We start from the raw sequence: 25,411 nt of genomic DNA, 5'->3' as shown, positions 1-25,411 counted from the left end.
CAGCTCTCATACATACTGTTACCAACATGCCTACACCGCTCCAAATAAATAACTGCTGCTCATTGGTAAGAAGCTGGGACAAATTTGTTCTGTATCTTTTTCGAAACTAGAGAAAGGTGTACTGTTTTCGCATATTGTACACCCATTGTAGGTGTTCATGATTCCGGAACACGCAGGAATTTGAAAATACAAAAAGGGACAATTTCGAATACTCCAGACGAGTCGAGGCTTGAATATAAAGCGAAACGAGGATCCCATTTCTGTCGAGACTTTCGTTCCTTCCGAGAATCCCAATTGTAAATCGGGATCTTGATTCTGTCGAGCTCCTTGATTTTATCGAGCCGTTCGTTTCTAATCAAAATATTGGTTTGTTCGGAGAGTCATTTCGTTCTCCAAAATTGAGAATATATAATTTAATGAAACGTTTATACGTTCCAAAAAAATCGTGTTTCATTTTCACCAAGAAAAAAAAAAACGTAACGACTTTCCGAACAACCCAATACTAACGTACGTACATATCTCCAGGATTCAAGTCGCTTGAAAAACGGCACGAAAAATATGAAAAAACTTGATTTATCGTGTATTTAATGTTGTGCATTTATGCAAATATTCCATTCTTCTTATATTAATACGATTGTCTTAAATTAATCGAACAAGCTCGTACGTTCCAGTATCTACAAGTACTTGAATTAAGCGAAAAAGAAAACTAATTCATCGAGTTTAATATTCCACCTTGGTTACGGTTATCTTTCCGTTTGTTTATTATGTAAACAGAAACAGAGATTAGAATAAATATATTACGAGAAATTACATTTTAACGTTTAAATTTTCTGAGTACCGCGCTTCTCGAAGGAACACGAAACACTACGATTATATACGAACGGTTGTAAAAAACCGAGAAGTTCGAAAGAAGCGGGGTTCCGGTTTACATACATTCGGCTCTTGTTTTAAACATTCAAGACGGGATTTTTCTGCCCTTGTTTTTTGCAGAATCCCAAACAACTTGGGTCTCTGTTGTATGTTGATACATATGTATCAGTATGCGTTTAGGAGGTGTCACGTATTATTCTATGTTTATTCATCGTAACTATTGACCGATAATATAGTATTTAGAACGATTGCGATCTATTGTGGTCTCACATTTGATTTTTAGTCTCATCTTTCGATAACAGTGAATGTTATTACGAATGGTTATTACGAAAGTGACCCAAGTGATATATGTATGTTATGTGTATTTTCTGCTTCGAGATATTTAAACTTTTACGTTTGCGAGTTTTATTGGAAAATAGTTACAAAAAAAACAGGTTTATTTATTTGTTATATAATTCTGATTATATGATTACTTTTCTAGTGAATTTTTACTCACTTTTCTGTCAACAACAAAATTTCCCGTATTGGACACTTGAACGGCTTTAAAGTACTAGTATTCATGATAAATCGATAGAACGTAGGGTAGAGTAGGCCCCTTAAATTTTCATACTTTGCCTTTGTCACCTGCCTTGTTATAAATACTGGAGGCAACTGTACGTTTTAAAATAATTTTTATTTTTCTCTTCTTAGGTCAACTACTCAATTGACTACTCTTACTCAGTTAGGTCAACTTGAAAGGTCTAAAGCACGAAATTTCGCTTCAGGGTCCACTGATGTTTTATAAAATATTGTATATACACGAAGCTTCTTTTAGGAATCCTATCCACAGTATGTTTACTCAATTTATCGATTGTCCAACAGTACTTTTTATTTTTCACATTATTGCTTTTTCCAGTTTCCTAGTTGAAAAACAATTTCTTTCCGTTATACAATTTATAATAAATTTGAATTTTTCACCGAATTTTTTCACGTCTATTTTTTCAAAGTCTCGATCATCTGGCAAGAAGGAACGATCGGATACTTAAAAATGTATGTATGTTCTTTCATTGTTTTTTTTCGATCAAATAATTTTAAGCCATATTAATGCTATCTTAATATTGCAGTTTTGTCTAGAACAAGCACCACTGTAAACTATTATATAATTTTATGTCGTAATACTTTTAACGTGTTCCATACAATACAATGTAACTTCTTCTGATTCTTTGAATACGATCGATTGTTTCTTCTCAGACATAAGTATGTATATAAGAACATTATAGTCGGAAATGTTGTGGAAACCTACGTTGTACATATGTATACATATTTTGAGAATGCAAAATATTTCTTCGGCGTTTTATCATCTTTCTTTTCAAATTTTTCCAAGCTCGTTCGGCTCGAATTAGATGTAAATCGTGTTCTTCTTTCGAATTTATTTTTTTACTCCCATCGATAACTGCTTCGCTTTTCGTTACTAGTGAATCACACTTCTAACGTGTATTTTTAAGCAACACAAATATTTTTCTGTAGGTCCTTCCATTCATACGTTTTTAATTATTTTTCTTTATATTTTTAGATCGTATATTTTTCAAATATCTAAATCCTGATTTACGATCTTGCGAAACGGTTTCAATCGATGGAAAAACGTGCAATGTGATCTCGTTACAGTCTTAACCTTTTGACTACGAACGAGTTCAATGCAAAGTGCACGCTGTGTGCGAATTGCCTTTTCATGTATTGAACATATGCAAATATGTTTATACAGGCTAAACGTTCTTTCGGTGTCTTCTGCTTTACCAAGTTCTTATCAATTATGCTACGTAAAAGTAAAATTTGTTTTTCGAAGTTCCCCAATTTCCAAAAATTTTCAAAATTAATTTATCGCTCTTCATAAGTTAACAAATCAATAAACTTTTGGGATAAAAGCAATTTTTATTTTCGAATATTTTAGCACCAACGACTTTAGAATTTTTAGAAATACACATTTCTTTGCCGCTATTTCTTCTTATGTTTCTAATATTTGCAACTCAACTATCTTTATTTTACGTTCCAGTTTTTTGTTTGTTTTTCTTCCTATTTACAGTTATATTCGTATTTGTATACGTATTCAATCCTTGTACACCATCCGGGTAAATTTGACCTGAAATCGAACTTTAGTATTAAATAACTTTTGTGACAAAAAAAAAATTTAATTTGCACGAATTTTCCTGACTTTTATCAGCATCACTTGGACAACGTCTCAGGAAAGAAAAAATGCATTTAGCGTCTTATTTATACGAGACACATAAATAGATACCTAGGTATGTAGACTTTTTAAAAGAATGGGCATCGATTTTTTTAGGTTAGTATGTTTGTAAATATGTATAAATAAATTTTAGTTTGTATTTATTACAATCTAGTTCTAAATTAATACTTTGATTCGATTTGATTCCAAATACAGTTGTTTATTTATCGGTTCAACGTAATCTTTGGCTTAAATGAGGTTTTCAAAAATCTACGCTTCAACATGAATTTTGGCTTAAATAAGAATCTGTAAAAGCTGTATTTGAAAACTATCAAACATCAAGTGTTACAGACCACGTTACAGTATTTTTTAGAAATTAACAAACTAATATATTTAGACAATTCACACTCGTAGGATAATTAAAATGATGAATTGCCAACATGAGAACTACGTGTTTCAATTATTCCCATGATACTTGATATACGAAGAATACGATATGTGAGATTCATCAGAAGTCACGAAAAGTCGATAACGAAGATAGTATACACCAGCACAATCACTAGATACTTTAGACGTCTCGATGGTATTACCCAACGAAGTAAACGTTTGTAAAATTTCACAAAAGTGCGTCTTCCTTCTTTTCTCCTTTGTCTTGTTCAACATTGTTACATCCACCGTGGTTGTTGGTTTTATCTGTATGAAGCGATGTGTACGACACTTTGCGAGGAATTGCTCTGCTCGAGCATGCTGATAAGAGAAATGTGATCACTGCTCGCCTGACGATGATGTTGATTTTAATGATGCATTACTTCGTTTTATGATCCTTGATTATTTTATCGCTGATAATGTACTCTATCTGACTTGATTATTTCACAATGATAAAGTACAGTTAAACTAAACTAAGACAATAAAATAATTGTAATTGCGAATGAGGAACTTATGAAACCTATTAAACCGTTTAATTAAGTGAAAGAATTGCTGTCTGATAACCGAATGACAGTAGAAAAATTATCGAATGAAAAATTACAGGGGATATTGAACATTGTAAATGACGTAAGTTTGAAAGTAGAATCCTTTTAATTTACGTTTTCGTTAAAGAAGAATATTTTACGTCTGGATGTTTGTAAATATTATTCATCAAATGTGATCAGTGATCAAGTACTTCTGTGATTCTAATAAAACCATACGTAATTTAAAATAATCTTGAGTACTAAGTATATGCTTTTTGATACTATAAAAGAGAAAAGAATTCTCCTCGATTCATCTATATCATATTTGAATTTGATTTTTAAATACTTTTTAACGTTTCAATTTGTATTACTTTTTCAAATAACAGCTAATATCATTTGATATATTGTAAGTAATTAATGGATACATAATTGTTGAAATGTTATTAAAAGTTTCTATTATAAAAATTTATAAACGTTCATGTTAATATTCTGTTCGTGTTAGAAACATATAGATGTTTACATCACAATTAGTGATAAAAAAAAAATTCTATTAATGAACAAATTATATTATATAGACGTTAATATTTTAAAAGCAATATTTATCTATTTTGAAATAAGTAATAGAATTCCATTCGTTGTAATTTAGAAAACTCTGTTGTATTATTAGTTACGTATATGTATGTATATGTACAATCTTATGCATATTAATTAAAATTTCTAATAAGGGGAACATATACAGATAGAAAAAAATTGTGTAACCTCCTAAAATATGGACGAAGAATATGCATTTAAATTTGATGGAAAAATTTGATACCGTTTTGTTTTAAAAAATCTCAAAGAATACAAAAAATTGATCAATAGAATCTCTTGATCTGAATACCATCGAAAAGTTTATTAGAATAGAAATAGTCTAAATAGGTTGTTTCAACATTCATGACAACAAAGCAGTGAACAATTCTTCATGATTAAATCGGTTAATGTTGTTTAATTCTCAGCTGCATATTCGAGAAAATTAATTTTCAAATGTGTTTGTTGTATAAATATTCGTAAGTCTTACAGTTGGTACAAGATAAAATAAATTACGTTTAATTGTACTAAAATTACATACATATGTACCTGTACATATATTCCTTGGATTATCAATACTTTTTAACATATTTTTGAATTTTCACTTACTCGAACTGAAAAATAATCTTTATCTCTAATTGTTTTAAACATAATTTTCAAAGCGAAAAGCCAACAAATTTTTGAAAGCAAAAATTAAAGATACATCAAGTTTGATAACTGCAGCAATTAAACTATAAACTATATATGTATTCGTTTGTTTGAATAATAGAAATTGAAAACAAATTCTATCTATACACGTCGATTGCATCAAATCATAATGTTGTATGCATATACAAACGTATTCGATAATATTTTGTAGCACATAGAGTCTAGCAAAATAAATATTGTAAAATACATTGTAGGTACATACATATGTATAAATGTACTCTATGAACCTTTAAGGATTTTATAAAGAAACTTTTATCCAGAGTAAAATTGTTTACTAAGAATAATTCATCGATATTAAAGAGTTTGTTCTAGTGTTGCGTTCATTTTAGATTGTTAAATTAGAAAAACATATTCAAAAATAAAAAAAAACATTACGACATAAATATCATATTAAAGAATTGCACAAATTAGTAACAAATAAAAGTTCTAGTTACAAATATAAGCAGAGTACTGATTTATTTTGAAAGGTACCATTATTTTATTATACTAATTTTTCAAAAGTAATTATTTAATTTTGCCGTGTATTATTGTAATTAATTTGAAACTTGTAAATATATCATTGTAATGTTACTGTAAAGTTATTTTTATATGCTTGAGGACGATATTTAACTCTTACGAAATTTTATAACACTAAATATGGACATAAATTTTGTATGTATATGAGTAAATGTTTGGAATGTCATACAATATTTATGAAAAATTAAGTGGTGCATATAACTGTATATATTGTATATGTGAAAATTTACACTGGATTACAGTTACTTCTACGTTTTGTGAAATCGCTGAAAGTAATATGTAACATGTAACACTGATCGCCAGTAAACTATTGCCATAACTGCATCCGAGGAGAACTTGACCTTGAGCGTTGCCGGTTTCTATCTGAGCAACGTTTTCATGTCATTTTATGTTATTGTGCCTAAGGTAACTGATTATTAAATACATTTCTTGTACTCGTGTAACCATTAGAAATTTTTAAACAAGGTGAAGTAATATAGCTTTTTATTATTTCCAAAATTGTGCAAAATTGATAATAATATTCCAACACGTATATATATATATATATATTTTTTGCTTTTAAATAAATATTCCAGTTATATTTCATTCTGTATGCTAAATAAGTTCTTTCAAAGATTTAAAAAAGAAAAGAAAATAACACTTTCTTAAATTTATGAATAGAATTTTCAATAAAATGTGTAAATAGTTTTACATTTGGAACACGTTTTTAAAAATTATAAAAATTGTTCAATATTTACAAAGTATTATAAATAAAATAATTGACACTACGTAAAGTTTTCAAAATTCTCATAACATCACTTTTTTGTATAAAACTTGTGTACATTACTCATTTTTGAATTATTTACTTTATATTGAATACATTAATTATTGAATCAGTTTCACAATGCAATCAGGTTCTTATGGATACAAATATTTATCGTGCAACATAAATATGTTGGGAATGACATGGGTTTTCCATTTCTTTAACACGGCCCTGCAATGCTGAACTGCAATGCACAAAGCGCATGCGCCTTTCTTTAAAACTCGATACGTGATTCGCAAGAATCGTATACTTTCATGTTGGCTAGCCTGCAGCTCTTTGTTCGTAGTAGCAACGGTTGAATGTCGTCCGCATTTCTACTCTCGCTAGCTTGGCGATCCCATTCGTCTTTCGGCATTCAACGAGCAAGACAATTCCACGAATTGATTTGTTTGACCGTGCCGGCTTGACCACTTCCATTTATATCTTGTTGTCGACAATCGAAAAGTAAGTATTATTAAAAGTGACTTTATTGTCTGTTAATACTGTTCAGCCATATTTGCCGGTAAACTTAATGCTTTATTTTGTCGATATGCACGTGTACACCTACTACGCGTTATTAAACAGACGTATTGTTTTGTTAGTACTAATTACCATTTCTACACAATTACATATATAAAATATAACAAATAATGCTGAGATTAATATTCGCGATAATCACTGTTGTTATCTATAAAAACGTGAAATTTTATACCAGGAATTATCTGCAGAACAGGTATGTACTTGGCACGTATTAGGTCAAAGAAAAAAACCGTGAACGAAGATGTTTTGCTTCGTAGTATTACTGTTTGCCAAATATAAAATGTGGTTACTGGTTGGTGTATACATATACGTATATAGATATATTGCACTATTTGTATCGATTTTTGCCCATATTTTTACAAACTATGATTTTGCTACGTACTTACAAACGAATTTTAAACGATTGAAAGTGCTTTTAAATATTGCGGAAATGAATATCATAATTATATTTGGATTGCACAGTAAATAAAACGAAATGTAGATATTACAATAATATATAAAATGTCTAATGAGGTTTATATAATGTTTGCAAAATGTATAAATATATTGTGCTAGTATGTTTTACTAATTGTATTGATTACAAACTATCTTATAAATTGATTTACAAATGCATTTGTTTAGAATCATTATTTTTTAAAGTTGTATAACACCAAAAGAACTTATACACTTATACAGTCTATACATGTACAGTGTTTTTCATTAGTACCATTAATAATATATATTAATAAAGTATAAGTAAAATATATTATATAAAAATTTAAAATATTCTGTATAAAATGTTACGATTCTTATTAAATTTGAATATCTACTAATTTGTAATTATATGTAAATTTAAAAAATTTGTAATTATACGACTGTGAATTGTCACAAATTTGAAATACTCTAAACGAAGAGCTTTTATTAGTCTTTTTTTTTTATTTCTTTATTTCGAAAAGAAATTGTTGTTTATTGTAATATTTTTTAGAGTACAATGGATGATAATTGGGGTGAAGACTTTTCTCAAGTCTCTTCAAATTCATACAATGTAAGTGTATATTTTTCTTCTTTATGACAGTAATTTAGTAAATTTATCAATGAAGTATATTGTTTATACAAAATATGTTATTTTTTCCATTTTAAAATTAGATAGATGAAGGTGGACGTAGCTATGGAAAAGGACGGGGATTTGTAATGCGGAATAATAATGATAACGAGTGGGGGCAGAATTACAATTGTGGGAGCACTAACAGCAATGGATATAATGCTGACAATAGTTGGCAGCCTAACAATAATGATAATAATTTTGGAAGGCCTGGAAGAGGCAGTGGTAAAGGTAGTGCAAATGGTGGTAGCAGGGGAGGATATAGTGGAAGAGGAGGATTTAGAAACAGGGCTAGGGGGAATGACGATGAAAGCAATGATTACAGACGGAACAATAATTATAAAGATGATTACAATGATGGATATGACAGAAGTAGTAAACCAAAAGGAAGATTTACTGGACGAGGTGGTGATGACAGTGACATAGAAGGTCAGAAACCACGAGAAGTATATATTCCACCAGATTTACCCTCCGATGAACAATCTCTGTTTGAAAATGGTGTCGCAATGGGCATCAATTTTGACAAATATGATAATATCGAAGTTAAAGTAAGCGGAGAGAACGAACCTATGCCAATAGAGAGTTTTGAGGCAGCAGGTCTTAGAAACATTGTTTTAGAAAATATAAAAAAATCGGGATATACAAAACCAACTCCAGTGCAAAAACACGCGTTACCAATCATATTGAATAATCGTGATTTAATGGCTTGTGCACAAACAGGTTCAGGAAAAACTGCTGCATTTGCAGTTCCTATTATAAATAATTTATTGGAAAGGCCTACAGACTTAAATCCAGGTTCATGTTGTGAACCACAAGCTGTTATCATATCACCTACTCGTGAACTTACTATACAAATTTGGCAACAAATTGTTAAATTTTCACTCAATTCGATTATAAGGACTGTAGTTGCATACGGTGGTACTTCTGTTACTCATCAAGGAGGAAAACTCTCTGCAGGTTGTCACATACTTGTAGCAACACCTGGAAGATTGTTAGATTTTTTAGAAAGAAGAAGAATTGTATTTTCTTCCGTTAAATATCTTGTATTGGATGAAGCAGATCGTATGTTGGATATGGGATTTTTGCCCAGTATCGAGAAGATTGTAGATCATGAAACAATGGTTCCTTTAGGTGAACGGCAAACATTAATGTTTTCTGCTACTTTCCCAGATGAAGTACAACTATTGGCGAGAAGATTTCTAAGCAATTATTTATTTCTCGCAGTTGGTATAGTAGGTGGAGCATGTTTAGACGTTGAACAACATTTTTACGAGGTTGCCAGAAATTTGAAAAAAAATAAACTTAAAGAAATCTTGGAAAGACAGAACGATGCAGGTACTTTAATGGGTACCTTGGTATTTGTAGAGATGAAAAGGAAAGCAGATTTTATTGCAGCATTCTTGTCTGAAAATGATTATCCGACTACTAGTATTCATGGCGATAGATTACAAAGACAAAGAGAAGAAGCATTAGCAGATTTTAAAAGTGGGAGAATGTCTGTTTTAGTAGCTACAGCTGTGGCTGCTAGAGGTTTGGATATAAAAAATGTTGCTCATGTTATAAACTATGATCTGCCAAGGGGAATCGATGAGTATGTTCATCGAATTGGAAGAACTGGCCGCGTAGGTAATCGTGGAAAAGCAACTTCCTTTTTCGATCCTGAAGAAGATGCACCACTGAGAAACGATCTTGTCAGAATATTGAAACAGGCGAAGCAACCAGTTCCGGACTGGTTAATATGTGGAAATGCAAGTAGAAATTTCATGCCTGGGCGGGGGAAGAGATTTGGCGGAGAAGACATCAGAGATGTATGTAAACTTTAATATAATTAATTTCCGATAAAAATGTGCAAGTACCATAATTAAAATTATTATATTTTGTAGTTGGATAATACGAAATAAGTTTTTAAATTGTAAAAAAAAAAATATAGGTATTATATGTGTATATTATTTTTTTGCGCAGTTTCAAACAGACGAAAATCAATACGAGGAAGATGTCACGTCTTCTGTGCCAGTCGAACCAGAAGAAACATGGTAGAAACCTTTCTCTTTCTTATGCTGTTACCGTTCTTTTTCGAAAGCGGGTATTAAATATGTTTCTTTGTTAATATCACTAAGTCAGAGGTACAAATAATTCACTACATTCACACAGTATTTATGTTGATATAAAAAGTTATTAATATACAATAATTTTTTCTGTAAATTTTCGTTTTTATTTTGATTTGATTAGACAACGATAAACGACATTTAAATGAAATGTAGACTGCATCGTGTACCTCCTTAGAAATAGGTTAAGTATGTAATAACGCAATGTTACCTACGTTAGTGTGGCAGGTCTAACTTTAAGAACTGACAAATAATTTACGAAAATCGTTTCATCTGTATCTTCCGATACAGTTTATCGTACTTCTCCATCGATCGTACAAATATTAGTTTTTAAGAACAAATTATTAGAAAACAAAATCATAGAAACGGTATTTTATTTTATAAAATAATACTCTCTAATATTATGTTAAGTGTTTTATACGTTCCTTTTTATAATAAAAAAGTAAAGTAAAAGAGTGTTTAATTTTTAATGTTTTTCAAGACTTTCTTTAAATTTAAACAAAAACTAATTATTAATGACAGTTCCTTCATAATTTTAAAATTTTTAAATGTGTAAATAGTTAGTTCCTATAAACATATTTTTACTAATAAAAATATAAAAGTTTCGATCTTAAGATTGGATCCTCTTCTATGTATAAAAATTAAAATAGTTTATTACATATAAGATCAAAGAGTTGGGTCGTGAGATAAATCGTTTGATTAATGTCGAACAAAATAAAGTTTAAATGTAAAATGATACTATTCGTGAACGGAATACAATATTCATTAAAAGTTTTTCCTACCGAATGGATAAAAATAATTTTATTAATTCAAGAATTTTGCTAAATTAAAGAATTTTTCTTTCTTTAGACGATGCATTAACTTCGCCATTCTTTTTCCCCCATTGAGCAGGATTTAATTTCATCCGCTAATAATAATAATTTGAATATTTGTTTTTTCATTATAACTTGGAGTATTGTTAATGGATTGACGAGGGCTCTCCCTCGCACAAAAATATGCCCAAATACAACATTACCTAAATTATTTCAAAATTTACGTTTTCATCGAACGGATCTGATTCAATTTTATTTAATCGAGATATACGATGCTGTACTTTATTAAGAAGATAAAAGTTTCGTACATACCGTCATTCATGGCCATGTCCATGAGATGCAAATCCTCGTCGTTGAGAAGGGATGAAAGAAAACCATCGGTGGTTTGATTGATCGAATCGGAAGTTGGTGTGTGATAGTACATCATGTCGGTCGGTTCAGATTTATAAGCAGCACCGCTTTCTGCGCCAATCGATTCGCTACTGTTTGTTAAATTCATCGATGTTGCCACCGCTGAGCCCAGGTTTGACGATCCACCTGTGGCAGCGAATATTTCAATTCCAAAAAATTAGATGCTAAATAAAATCTGTTTAGCTGTAAGTCGTAATCATAGTAGTAATAAGTCGTTTTTTTATTAATTTTATGATATGTTCATGTGAAAAAAGAAAAAAAATTCTGCTGAACTAAACGAAGGCATTTTATATTTTCTAATGTCATTTTACTTCACCATACGTAATGATCAGAGTTGTATACGTACATGTGTCCGGGCAGAACCGTTTACCGGGCGCAATAAAATCATATGCGACTGTATCAGCGTGTACTCTAAACGAGTTGCATTTGTTTAAGGCCAATTTGGTCGGTAAAAAATAAGAATTCTCGAGTAATCGGTCAATATTAACGTTTAAGGGAATAATTCTATTCAATATTTTGCTAATAATTTAGTTTATAATCGATATCGAACAAAGTTCAGTATGGTAGCGCGCGCTTAATCGCAGTAAGTGCTCATATGCAAGTGATCGAAAATCTTATCCCTTAAAAGGTTAAAAGGGTAAGTAAAAGTATCGTTGAATATTGAAATTATTCCTATTTTTCGAGATTTCAATGTCGTTTTCATGAATACAAATTATGGCTAAGACTATAATTCGCGTTTACAACAATTTCATTATTGTCTTCAAACGTCTTGAATTATTGGCTACTCCTTCATAGTAAAATTACTCCTGGACGTATTTCGAAAGCAAATTTGAAATCAATTTTTTAATTTTTTCTCTAAGATTATATATATTTTTTCCAGGTCAATCGAATTTGCTCAAGAATTGCATTTTTTTTCGAATAAATTGTGTTTAGAATCACAAAACAGTTTAAAAGAAATTTTGTCTAAAATTATACATTTTGTTCGAGAAATGATTTTTCTCGTAACAGTGAATCGGTTCGAAATATTAACAAAAATATATTGGTAACACTACTTAACATTGTGTCTATACGTAAATACATGTATGTGTATTTTGTTCATATAACGTACGAAAAGAATATAATTAGAATATAACAGTTTAGATAACATACGAAAAAATATAATTTAATATTATTTATATGCATGTGTATTGATAAAAGAGGATATATTTTCAATTGAAATCTATCATTGTAATTTCGTCGTCGAAATGCGTACGGTAATTCAGAAGATTAATAAGCGGTCTCTGAATAAATAATTATAAACAGATCGCTGAGCAACAATCAAAGCAGTTATTCGTCGTATCGGTTTCATGTGTGTCACTTCACACATTTAAATACTATATGTACAAATGTATAGACAACGTTAGATAGTATTGCTAATATATATTTGTTAATATCTTAAAAATTATAAGTTTTACAAACTGAGATTAAGACAAATACTCCTCCCCTTATTGTCTCAATAATTAAAGTCGTGTCCAAGTCATTTTTTGCAATATACATAGAACAAGCGAATAACGTGTATCGATTCTGATACGATGTTTGTTATTATATTTCTAATGCACATGTATCACCTTGAACACTTTGTGGATTAGAAATTTAGTCCTTTCCAATGTCCTGCTGTTATTAATCGAACAAAGTTACGAGTGTAACTCAATAATGTGTAGTATCGCACGGAATAATTTTTGATAGCCTTCAACAGTTTGTAAACAATTCTTCTCTCATTACGCGATGCGGTTAAGTTGTATGTACGACCATACGTGTAACGTATTCCTCTTTTGGGAACATGGTCCCATAGTCGAATCGATTAATTGTAATTTAATTATAATTTAAATTAAACGATGTCATTTAGTATATTGTTGTTTCGTTCTCTTCTCTTATCACTTGGATCTCTGGAGGAGAGATCCTTTTGAATAATTTATCCCCGTACGAGCCCCCAAATAACTATTGCTCTGATGTGGTATATTAAAGTATATTTAATAATATTATATATTACAATGATGATAGTGTTAGATGTAGTGTCAGTGGTTAGTTTCGCTGGATACGTCTTTTAGTTGTCTCGTCTTATCGTCTTTTTAGTCATACCGTCCGCGACACACTCTTCGGACATACTCTCGTCGTCATACTTTGTTATACTACGTCATACTGTATCATACTGTGTCATACTGTCTCCCTACGTTCTTCTCGCGCTCTATATAGTCATTCCCATTCATTCTCTTTCATTCCAATCCTCAGTCTCTCTCACTTCAGACATTCGGCCACGCTCGGCCATCCCAATTACCCGTCTTTTCTAAACACTCTTCACTTTCTCCGAACCACATGTATTTCCTTTCATCCCCATGCATTATCACGCTCGGTCGTCGCACAAGACCCTTTATAAAGGATACTCGTGCCTTCCAGGAAAGCTAGCGAGCCGATCGGCGCTAAATGTTTACTTCAACTCGAGTCCAACCGCGCACGTTATCTTGTTTAGGCCTACGCTCGAAGCAGGCCTAAGCGGACGCCGAAAATCCGATACTACAATATTTGTAAGTCCGTGGTTACGTTGCAATTAATTTTGTGCGAACCGACGATCGTTAACCGATGATTAACAAATTTTGTATGTACACAAAAATGTCGAGTAACGAATAACCGGTAAAAACTTTTTATCCGTTACTAGTTGAATAAAAGTGTCACGATGCGAATAAATCGCTACATCTGTATTGGTTTTATTCATTGTCTTTTGTTCGTATAAAATTTTGTTTACTCCTGGTCTTCGTAGTCCGTGGACAGTATCGTGGTCATCAATTATACGAAATGTATTTTTAAATACGAAATTGTATACCGGTAGTCAGCTTAAGCATTTACGATGCCGTGTGTATAATAATCGAGAGATGTCACGCACATTTGATTACCGAGAAGTAATTGATATCGAAACACGATACGATTCGAGCATTCGTAGAAAGTAACGTTTGTTTGAGTAAGCATAATGTCTGATTGTAGGAGGATGTTGAAAAATGTGCATTTTTGGTATCGTTTGGAAATGAATAATTCATGGAGGATCTTTTAGAGTGTTTTTCAAGGAATAAAAAATGTTGTACTTACGTACGTATATTTTACATTTCGTTGTCTTCTTCTTCGGATATCGAACCGTCTTTATAATAATTAGCAAGAAACTCAGTGAATAGATGAATTGAAACTTGAAATCGAGCAAATCCAAAGTACTCCGACTTTGCATCCACACGAGTGTGCAAACATGACCTCTAATGCGGTTTCACTTTTGTCAATTAACACATGTACAAAGTATTTTAAACTGTTCGAATGTTTTCAGCAAAATGGCATTAATTGGTTCCACATTGGTTGCATTGATTGAAAATTAATGGAGATGAAAAGCAAATTGAATTCGAAATAGATATTCGACGAACAATGACATTGCGTATAAAACATTCCACTAAGTCATAAGGGGCGATACTATGGTCAATTGTACCGTTTTTTCATAAATATGTTTCTGTTGTTTAAAAATTGCTCGATCTAAACGAAGAAACAAAGTCAACAAAACAAACATAGGTATGTATTTTTTCAATCGTTCGTTCAAAAACTGTATCATAAATTTTTCTCAAGTGTGGAATTTTATAAATTATTTCTTTTACAAAGAAAAATGAATTTGTGTGAAAAATTAAATTCTCATAGCCTGGTTGACGACAGATTTTAACTAAAGGTTTAAATCGTTGATTTTTCTTCGTTACTAGCACAAATTTACCTAGATACACAATTAGGCATATACGTGTATGGCGTCCCTTGGCTTTGGCCAAGGGCCGTTGTGGCAACTCTAATTTGTTATTACGAAACAAATCTTATCCGACGATACAAATTTTTGATTATACTGTTCAGATTGTAACATTTATCAAGGAAATGCACGAATTGAAAGTTGCATATGTTTTATTCGTTACTGAAAATAACTTCAAAATAATTGTACTCGAGTAAGAATTTTGCACATTACGCCCGGGGCCTCGATTCTGCCCGTTGTAGATCTCCACTTACCGTATCTTCGAGTTTATCTCTTGGCTCGCAAAGTCCAAAATATTTATCATTCTGTCCCGCGCGAGAACAGTTTGCCAACCTCTGGACTAGACAATCACGAACCCATTTGTCATTACCTTACCTCTAAGTAATCAAATAAAAAGTTATCTGCCTGCTGTGTGAACAAACCACCATCTCGTAACGCCACTTGTCTGCTCGATTCGATTTACATCCGAGTATAGAAAATATTGGTATTTTTGGATTTCTGATCGAGAAATCGCACAAACCGAGACTTCTCAACCTTGATTTATAATATAAATCAAGGATTGGTCAATTTTGTTCGAAAAGGACTAGATCTACTTAGTTATCTACTAATTAAATCTACCAAATTATACGTTTTTGATAGAAACTAACAAATGCACATTACTTTCTCAAGCTACCTCGATCTGTATCTCTTTTTCGTGTTAACGTGCAGCAGTTTTTGAAAAAATTGTAAAAAAATTGATACATTATGGGTAATGTCGATAAACGATCCGTTAAAAATTAATAATTTATATACCGGTGAAGAAATTTGCACGTAAAGAGTTGTAACCGCTTCGATCGAAATGATAAATAATACAATATTTTCCAAATTTTTACCCTTTTTCTCTTCAAAGATTACGAACATATTCAGCTAATATTGTACTTACTGCTTTCGTAGAGATCGATCTTTTATCTCGTATCAATTTTTTTAAATCACCAATTAGTGGTGTGTCTTTCACTACAGACTCTCGTTTCATTAGTAGTTGCGTTTCAACAACGTGTCAAATTAAGCGCATGTTCGGTCACTAGGTGACAATATTTACAGTTGTTGCTCAACTCGAACGTAACATGGGCGGAGTCGAACATTCTGATTCAACGTGAAAGGTTTACGTACGTAAATACCCGTGGAAGGTCTTCCTTTCTAGCACAGTTGCTGAAACAGCAATTTTATGACTCTGTCGCGAAAATTCCTTACATAACATAAATAGATACGCGATGCTTCTCCATACTGTCAATTCATTTTCTTTTCAACCCTTGAAGGAATTATGAAACAACGTTTCGACAAAAAATTCAATTTATTTGAATTTTATTCGCTTTTGTTAGCATTACTCGAATCCATGTTTGCTATTCTGATAGCTTTTGCTTGGTTTTTAAAACAACGGACATATTTATTTTTTGTGAAATATAATACTTATTTCATTTCTCCAGGAAATTTATAACAGCTAATTATAATTTGACTTCTTTCACTCGAAGCATTCTTTTATACGAGAAACTGGAAACCTCGAAGAAGTCTTTTAAATCGTAGAAGCAATTTGAATGTTATGTAATTGCTTATTTATCAATCGAGAATGTACAACGAAGTTCAATGTCCCAACTACTGGCGCTTGAAAAGTTGTCACTTATATGGAAATGATCCTCACGTATTAACGTTTCAGTTTGCGTAAAAGATACAAAATGAATAGTAAAATTATTGCCTTTGTTACATAATTCTCAGCCTCTCTGTTTACATTAGTTGCGTTTTTTTAATACTCAAACGGTACATTTACCTACTAACGTCTATTTTTACGTATTAAGTGTAACCAAATATGCCATGTCTATGCATTGTTATGTGAAAAGAAAATTCAAATTTAGTATCAAAATGTTTTACTCGCGATTCGTCGTACATTATTCGGTTATCAAATAAAGAAATTTAAATTGTGGGACATTCACCCTATTTATACCGATTTATATTAGATTTAAGAAAAACTTTATGAAATCTGTTGCATTCGTTTTGTCGCAGTGATGCGATTCTCAATGGAAATTGATCGCAATTAATACGAAAGGAAAAGAAACAATAGACTCGTATGTTACTTTGTTACCGACGGTAGAAACGTAAAGGAAATATCGAAAATATAAAACGACAGTGTTTCTAAATGAAATTTTACTTTTCAGCCACAAATTCGAATCGATTTTTGCTTCTTCGATGTAACGAAATATTATCTCATAAAATTAACTACGGCACATTTTTCTTACTTTTTGGAACTTGCGTGCTTTTTCGTTTATATTGAATATATTTTTATTCAAGAAAATAACAATACAGAACACAGTAAAATGTCTTCGTTATTTTGCGATATTTTTACAATGGGTTTAAGAGCGTATACGAAATTGTAAAAAGAAAAAAATCGATTCTTTTTAGCAAACCAATCCGAAAGTCCCTTTAAATGTTAAAAATTATTCTTAGCTCGCGGATCGAACGATGTAACGATAAGTTAAATTTTGCATATAGATTGCAATTGGCGATAGAGTTTCAATGTAAATTACACGATCAAAATGTACGATACAACGATCCTAAGAAATGAGTGTTCATAGAACAGGTCTTCAGGACACAACAGTTAACATATTTCTTTTCGACTTGTTGTTTGCAAAAACGACGAATTTGCTAAAAATACAAAACACGCGGAGCAACCTACCATTCTAAAAATTGTATCGATAAAAATCAGTACACTATCGTTGTCCTAAAGGCAAAATTTTAATCCGTACTCGACAAGTAGTACCGAAATGTTAACTATGTATAATTGACAAAGATCCGAGCAAAAATGATTCATTGAAACGTTGTTCGAATGGTTTTGCGCAAAATAACAACGAAAGTTTGAACGCTTTCACTCAAAAGTTCATTGGTTAGTTTAAAAATAATGATAAGCAGCGATATATCTTTTTTAGAAAATGTAGCTCGTTATATTTATCGCTCATCGAAGGAGTTGCATTTATCGTAAAAGGAGGTTCATCGTGTAGTCCTTTAAAAACGCATTCTTCAGAAAGTGAAATAAAAAGAAAAAAGGATAAAAGAAATTAATCCTATTTTTACTCATTTTGAAAATCGAGTCGCGTTTTTGTTCGTTCGAGGCATCTTAAAGCAAAAGTATTCTTGGCGTTAAAATTTGGAACAGTTTGGATCTTTCTCGTCTAATTTTTTATATAAAATTTGTCCAACTTCGTTGACACAAAATGAAAAGAAACGAACAAATTAGAAATATTACTTAGGAATTTTATAAACTAAAGTAGTAATTATTATCAATATTATAAAATAAACCAGATGTTTATCAGCATTTACCAGAGGTTTGCCAGACGTTTTCGTTCAAATACAAATCAAAATATAAAGTTCTCTCTCTCGGTCGTGCGATTACAGGGTTTTTAATTTATAATTATAAATGTTCCCAAGTCAATTAAATTGGTTTAAAAAGTGGTCATCAATATTCGTTTACCGATACGTACGTGTTAACGCAGATTCTGTTCCGTAAAGATATTTATACAATCCGATTAGAAAAGACTATGTACGCTCTTGAAATTGTTTACGCTATTTTCTCACAATGGAAAACATTGTTCGTAATAATAAAGTAAAAGAGACAGCAATGATTGTACAAAGGATCGTTATAGACGGTGGTTAAATTTCACGTGGCTAGTAAATAGTAACTTTAAACGATTACGTGGGTTTCGATAAATGTGAGAATTTCGTCGTAAAGTGAAAACTGTAAGAATGTAATTCGTTCGCTCGTTTCGTTTTTGTTTGTATCGTTCTAACGTTCAAGTGATGTTCATAATAAATGAAAACGCTTGCTTACTCACCCACATTGTGATAAGGGCTTGTGGAATTAAGATCGCCCACCGGTGGTGCCAGAGTGGCATTATGAAGCAAAACATTACGTTGCGCTTCGTAATGACTGTGACTTATACCGTGCCCTGGGTATCCTGGATGCGCGGGATGCGCGGGATGCGCGAAGTGGTCTGGTGCACCAGGTAGCGATAAAAGAGATGCCAAATCCTGCCACCGTTGTTCCATGCTCATTGCACGCACGAATGGCATGCGACCCTACGGTACAAACAATTTTAGTTGCGACAAGTTGTTCGTTTCACTGTTACGCGTAATTTGCTGAAAAATACATCTCTCAAAGGGGTTCAAACATGAAATTGTATTTGCAAAAACAGTTTTTTTCCATTGTTCTCAATTATCGAACAAAGTAGAACAAACGACTGTTCTCTTCGTTGTTAGTTTGTTAATTCTTATTGGTAATTATCACACGTTTGTGAAAGATCGAAATACGATGTTTACGTTTCTTAGCCCAATATGGTTGCGACAAGTTGTTCGTTTCACTGTTACGCGTAATTTGCTGAAAAATACATCTCTCAAAGGGGTTCAAACGTGAAATTGTAATCGCAAAAAACAGTTCTTTCCATTGCTCTCAATTATCGAACAAAGTAGAACAAACGACTGTTCTCTTCGTTGTTAGTTTGTTAATTCTTATTGGTAACTGACACACGTTTGTGAAAGATCGAAATACAATGTTTACGTTTCTCAGCCCAATATGGTTTTAAAAGTATCTCGTGATCAAATATTCATATATATATATTATTCCAAAAGCTTCGAAACAATTTTGTAAGATATTGTTACGAAAATAACATTACATTGAAAAAAAGAACCAAAGTATCGTTTCAGGGGTATTTTCAATTCCATTCTCGACCAAACTTCAAATAAGTAGTGTACAGTTTCGAAATGTTCGTAATAATTCGATCACCCACTATCTAACACTTTTATGAACAAATTTTCTACGCGAGAATAATGTATTGAACGAAACGTTCGTATATGTAGATACGGATATGGATGGACATTTTCAGTTCCATTCTCGATCACTTGGCCAACATCGAACGAGCAGCAGTTACAAAGTGTTAATAATAATAATTTCATCGCCCGCTGTAAAATATTGTCTCTCGACAATCGTGATATATTTGCATCGTATTATCGTAAGATCATCTATATCGATCTACCGAGTGTCACGATCGAAGAATCCCGTAGCTATCGAACCTGTCAAACGTCGATCGGTGAATCTCTGGATTCTAGGGAGGAAGAAACCCTGCTGGTCGCGTAGACGTTGGTCGCGCACACTTCAAACTCGTCATGATATTAATGACTTTGGTATCGTGTCAAAAGTATCTCTCAGACCGGCTGAGGATACACGTTGATCGCGATTGGATGTCAAGTTACGATTCAAACTATGGAAATTACGACTAAGAAAAATTCTTACACGAGAAAGGATATTTCGATACGGTACAATAAACTATTTTGTAACGATATTTCGAATCAATATCGAAGACAAGGTCGGTACAGATTCTCTGAGAACGGTTCTTACGCGAACGTTAACCAAAGTCGTATTATTTTCATCGATAATTACTATTACTTCTTAATAATTCGTTCGAAATATTTAATTGTGGATGAATTTCTATACTTTACGTAGAACCAATTTGCATCTTTATACTTTCTTTAAAAAGGTTGTTCTCGATAAACGGTCGTGTAAAAATCTAAATCTACAACAATACGGTGTTGTACACGAGTTTTTATTTGTTAACGATATTTACATTTCGATGAATGTATAAGGATATGCACGTACGTTTACTTTGATTCTTGAAGTTAAGAAACAGGAAATAATCATTTGCGAATTCTTGTGTATTCTTTATCTTTCGAGATACATGGATCAGAATGAAAAATAACGAACAGGGAGAACATCTCATGTATCGATGAACAACAAGTTTTTTTTCTTCGTATATACTATTATAGTGTAGTAAAACAAAAAAATTACGAATTTTGTATTATCCCATACTTCCTATTTATCATTCGTTTATTCGAATATGGATCGAAGTATGCAAGTTAACAGAGAACGAAGACTTGGATAGAGTACTGTGGATTAATCATCACTTATACGAAGATACGAAAAAGGAAAAGAAAGTACAAGCGATTCGGTTCAAATATTTTCAAAAACACTAAACACGCTTGTGTCGTAATAATTGAATAAAATATGCACGAAAAGGTATGTTTCCAATTTTTTATCGTACATGTATTTCCTTTAAATTAAAAGCAATTTTTGCGTTTCGTGTATAGAAATAGTGCGAATTCGAATAATACGATTAACTTTTGGTACCTATTACTCGCACTAACCTACCTGTGTTACGTGTGCATCGATCGTTGGAATTTAACAACAATTGCAGAAGTATGCCTTTTCTGGTATTATTTGAAATCTATTGCGATAAATTTCACCGGTTAAAAGTCTCGTACGAGCGAACTGAACGAAAAAAGGTTCCGAGTCGCATCGAAGAAGAATAAACCTGTATTGTTTCCTCTCGATGTTGGAAAAAGTGTGCACGGTTTTGCCGAGAAAACGAAGTAAATGACGTGTTAAGTCATCGGCTCTCTTTTTGCGTATTCTTTCACGCGAGGAATAAATAGAACAATGTCGTCTAAATTTTTTTGGTTCACAGTTATCGGAGATATCGATTACCGAGTTATGCGAATTGAAACATGTAAGTGTCTGTGATCGACAGGTAATATCGATTTTTCTATTCCTTTTCGTTATCGACTAACTTTTCCTATCTAGCAATTTCTACGTATTACACATTTATTTAGCCGTGTGGTTTCGTTATTCTTTCGTTTAAACTCCCAAAACATGAAGCAACCAATGTGCACATTCAGGTTTTCAATTTCTTTCATTCGAAACGACACTTTGTAAACAATGTTCAGGTTTCTGTTTATCGATCAGAAAGCGAGGGACGTTCGCTCTTTACGGAATTATGAACAAAAATGATTCGAGACGAGCCATACGAGCGTTTTTCTAAAAGAGTAAGTTATCTCTACCTACGGTGAAAGTTATTTATCGTTCGTTTCAGTTCAAGAAACTCGGAGTAATTTTTCATTACGCGTAAAATGAAATATTTCCAAATTCTGCGAGTAACTACGCGTCTTCGCATAAAATTGTGGTGGACTTATTTTCATTGGGAAAACCTCACCAATTCAGTGATAATATTCTCGTAAAGAATACAACGAGAAATATTAATATTTTTATTATTTCCTCGCTGTTGGTCTGTCCCGCTTAGGCTCGGTGTATTGTCTCATTAATGGCTGGAATTCGCTACCGACCCCGAATTCATGGCAGTTGACGGATTCAATTTTTCCGTAGCCATAGATTCTCCGTTTATTTAAATAATTACAATTTTCAGAAACTATAATTTTCATGTTTTTTTGTTGTTTATGCTGCCCCGATGCTGTGTTTGTGTTTTCATCGGAAATTAGAACACTGAAAATCTTCTTGGGGCCCACTAAGGGTGTCCCGATAATAACCGGTCGATTTACTTTTTGCATAAAACTCAAATGTTTCAAGTAATCTTGATATATTTTTTTTTACTTAAAAATACAAACTTGGGAGTTAATAATGTAACAAGACATCTTCCGAATGGCCGCCTCGGCTTTTTTTTACAGAGCACCAATCTTTTCCCAAAATTTGACGTTTTCGCACAAACTCGGATCAATTTCACCGATGACACGTTCGATGTTGTCTTTCAGCTCTAGAATTGTTTTTAGATTGTTTACCTTACCTTTGACACGACCCCAAAGAAAACAATCCAAAGGTACCGTATTAGTTTATAGAACTTCTCGTAAGTCTACGGTACTAACCCTATAGTATCGTACGGTTTCATTTTATACTCGGTCGAATAGGGACCGGATAAGTCAGCAGTTGTAAAAAAGAAACGTATGCGATCGACGCATGCGCGCAAGAACAAACTCACAGTCTATCTCTTTCTATAGGATTACTTTTTCTTTTTCTTTACCGAGTCGTCTCGTTGGATCGAATTCTACGAAACGAGAAAAATCGGAAAAAGAAAACAGTGTGCGCGATACCCTCTCCGCGGTCTAAAAAAAGAAAAAAAAAACGATTAGGTCGGGTTAGGCGAGTTTAGCGGGATTGTTCCGACTTCGTGTCTCGGTCTTCCTCGTTTTCTCAGTTGCTCCCGTAGGCTGGGTCTTCCCGCTCGATTACCGGGCGCGGCAACTCAGGGGAGTTGTCCAGCCGCCATTTTGTCAAAAGGCTTCCGGGCTATGCCAACGTTCGATTCCGGCAAGTATAACAATTCCGTTTTGCGTCGGTACTCCACTCTGTTTCGCGTTACTTATCGTTATCGTCTTTTTTCCTCTGGGGAAAGAAGAGTGTTCAAAAATGTCCATTCTTAATTAACCCTTTGCACTCGAGGGTTCTTTGCTACCAGAAACCAACGCCTAGAGAAAATCCTTTAAGTCGTAAAATTCATCTGGAATGGAACATTTTTGTATACCTCGCACACATGCGTTTACACTCTACGAGAACGTAATATTTCAATTCCAATTTGAATTCCAAACAACGAAGTTATCCCGGATCGAAAATGGTAATTACTTGTTTCGGTTTTCGGTAATGTATCGATTTCGGTACCGCAACGACGGTAGCGATATTAGGTTAGACAGTGTCGAACGCGACTTGAAGTTGATTTATTTGCAGTTTCGGAGGCGACACGGAGACAATGTGGATACCGTTCGGCAAACGCACGTGGACAGAGAACCGCGTGGGCCGAGTTAGAACGAGAAAGTGAACGTAAAAGCGAAAGAAACGGGTGAATAGATTTCATTGGCAGTTGGGTGTCGACGGAGGTTGTACCACGCTCCTATAAGTCGAGCGCCATGCGGTTAAGTACGATCGAAGCTCCCAGCGATTCCCTAGCGGAGAGGGTGGGTAGATTCCGAGGTTTACTTCGGAGAGGGGAAAACGACCTCGAGGGAGTTCTGCGATGGGTAGCGGTGCTATAGGCTCTTAGAGAAGAACGCGTACATTTGGTGAGCGTTTTTATTTACTACGAATAAGAAATATAAAAGTTATGGAACGATGCAGATAACGGGTATCTCATCGATGCGCTTCTTAACGAGTAACTGTCGCACGAGTGCGCGGAGGATTTGGTGTTCCTTAACGCGCTCGTTAGTTTACTCGTAAATACTTATCGTCGCTTAAACGTGAACTTAGGCTACGCTTACTTGTTGCTCGAGATTAGACTTCGAATTATACTTGTACTATACTTGTACTATATTTCCACGATATCTGCACTATACGTGCACTGTATTTTCATTATACTCGCACTGTACTTGTACCATAGTTGTACCCACTTGTACTCTATGGACATTTTACTTGTACCACACTTTTACTATATAGACACTATACTTGTACCACACTTGTACTTTACGGACACTATACTTGTACTATATTTGTATTATACTTGTATTATGTTTATACTATATGTGTACTATATTTGTGCTGTACTTGTACTATACTTATATTACGCTATACCGTATGATTCAATGCGGCGGACTTCCATGAACATCGCGTGGCAATGTTGCACGTGTGGATGCGACGCCGCACCGTGGACCGATTCATCACTGAGTAGCCGACTAGGGCTCGGTCGGTATCCATCCAATGACCGTTTTCAAGAACGATCTCTTCTCGACCGACCGTTATACTAACTATTGTTATACGAGGTTCCTCGCGCAACTAATAAGCTGTCGGTTACGAGACAACCTGTCTTTAAAACGGTTACAGACAGATAATGGTACCGCAAAGCAAAATTAAATGGTAACGTTCGATGCATAATATGGAAATTATTTTACAATTGTATCTGCACAATATGGAAATTATTTTACAATTGTATCTGCACAATATGGAAATTATTTTACAATTGTATCTGCACAATATGGAAATTATTTTACAATTGTATCTGCACAATATGGAAATTATTTTACAATTGTATCTGCACAATATGGAAATTATTTTACAATTGTATCTGCACAATATGGAAATTATTTTACAATTGTATCTGCACAATATGGAAATTATTTTACAATTGTAGATTGTTTGGAAAGTCGTTTCGTTTTTTTTTTTTGTGGTGAAAATGAAACACGATTTTTTAAAAGTGTATACAAACATTTTATTAAATTATATAT

The 25,411-nt window shown here is 32.9% G+C and overlaps 2 protein-coding genes across 5 annotated transcripts in view; one reads left to right on the top strand and one right to left on the bottom strand.

The window, feature by feature from the left end:
* Cnc (NFE2 like bZIP transcription factor cap-n-collar) overlaps positions 1 to 25,411 on the bottom strand; it is a 247,305-nt gene that overhangs the window by 38,106 nt on the left and 183,788 nt on the right. For all 3 annotated transcript variants that reach the window (XM_076304818.1, XM_076304817.1, XM_076304819.1), the window contains exons 6-7: positions 19,198 to 19,441; positions 11,443 to 11,667 (exon numbers count right to left, since the gene is read on the bottom strand). In XM_076304818.1, the coding sequence (XP_076160933.1) occupies positions 11,443 to 11,667; positions 19,198 to 19,441 (469 nt within the window). The remainder of the gene's footprint in view (positions 1 to 11,442; positions 11,668 to 19,197; positions 19,442 to 25,411) is intronic.
* Vas (ATP-dependent RNA helicase vasa) lies at positions 6,889 to 10,765 on the top strand. 2 transcript variants are annotated; one of them, XM_076304821.1, is made up of 4 exons: positions 6,889 to 7,057; positions 8,097 to 8,156; positions 8,262 to 10,021; positions 10,176 to 10,765. In XM_076304821.1, the coding sequence occupies exons 3-4, from the start codon at positions 8,303 to 8,305 to the stop codon at positions 10,248 to 10,250; spliced, it is 1,794 nt and encodes a 597-aa protein (XP_076160936.1). In that variant the 5' UTR covers positions 6,889 to 7,057; positions 8,097 to 8,156; positions 8,262 to 8,302; the 3' UTR covers positions 10,251 to 10,765. The 2 variants fall into 2 exon arrangements, with proteins under 2 accessions (XP_076160936.1, XP_076160935.1); XM_076304820.1 differs by having other exon boundaries at positions 8,258 to 10,021.

Source organism: Ptiloglossa arizonensis, chromosome 2 (genome assembly GCF_051014685.1).
Source record: "Ptiloglossa arizonensis isolate GNS036 chromosome 2, iyPtiAriz1_principal, whole genome shotgun sequence".
Lineage (NCBI taxonomy): Eukaryota > Metazoa > Arthropoda > Insecta > Hymenoptera > Colletidae > Ptiloglossa > Ptiloglossa arizonensis.
Note: the sequence above shows the minus strand (reverse complement) of the source record. Positions and strands in the feature narration are given on the sequence as shown.

Bases quoted from the DNA above. Each gene is read 5' to 3' on its own strand.
- Vas (XM_076304820.1), top strand. From the start codon at position 8,103: ATGGATGATAATTGGGGTGAAGACTTTTCTCAAGTCTCTTCAAATTCA. The intron at 8,157-8,257 runs GTAAGTGTATAT...TTTTAAAATTAG, and splicing joins TCTCTTCAAATTCATACAAT to ATAGATGAAGGTGGACGTAG. The intron at 10,022-10,175 runs GTATGTAAACTT...TTTTTTGCGCAG, and splicing joins GCGGAGAAGACATCAGAGAT to TTTCAAACAGACGAAAATCA.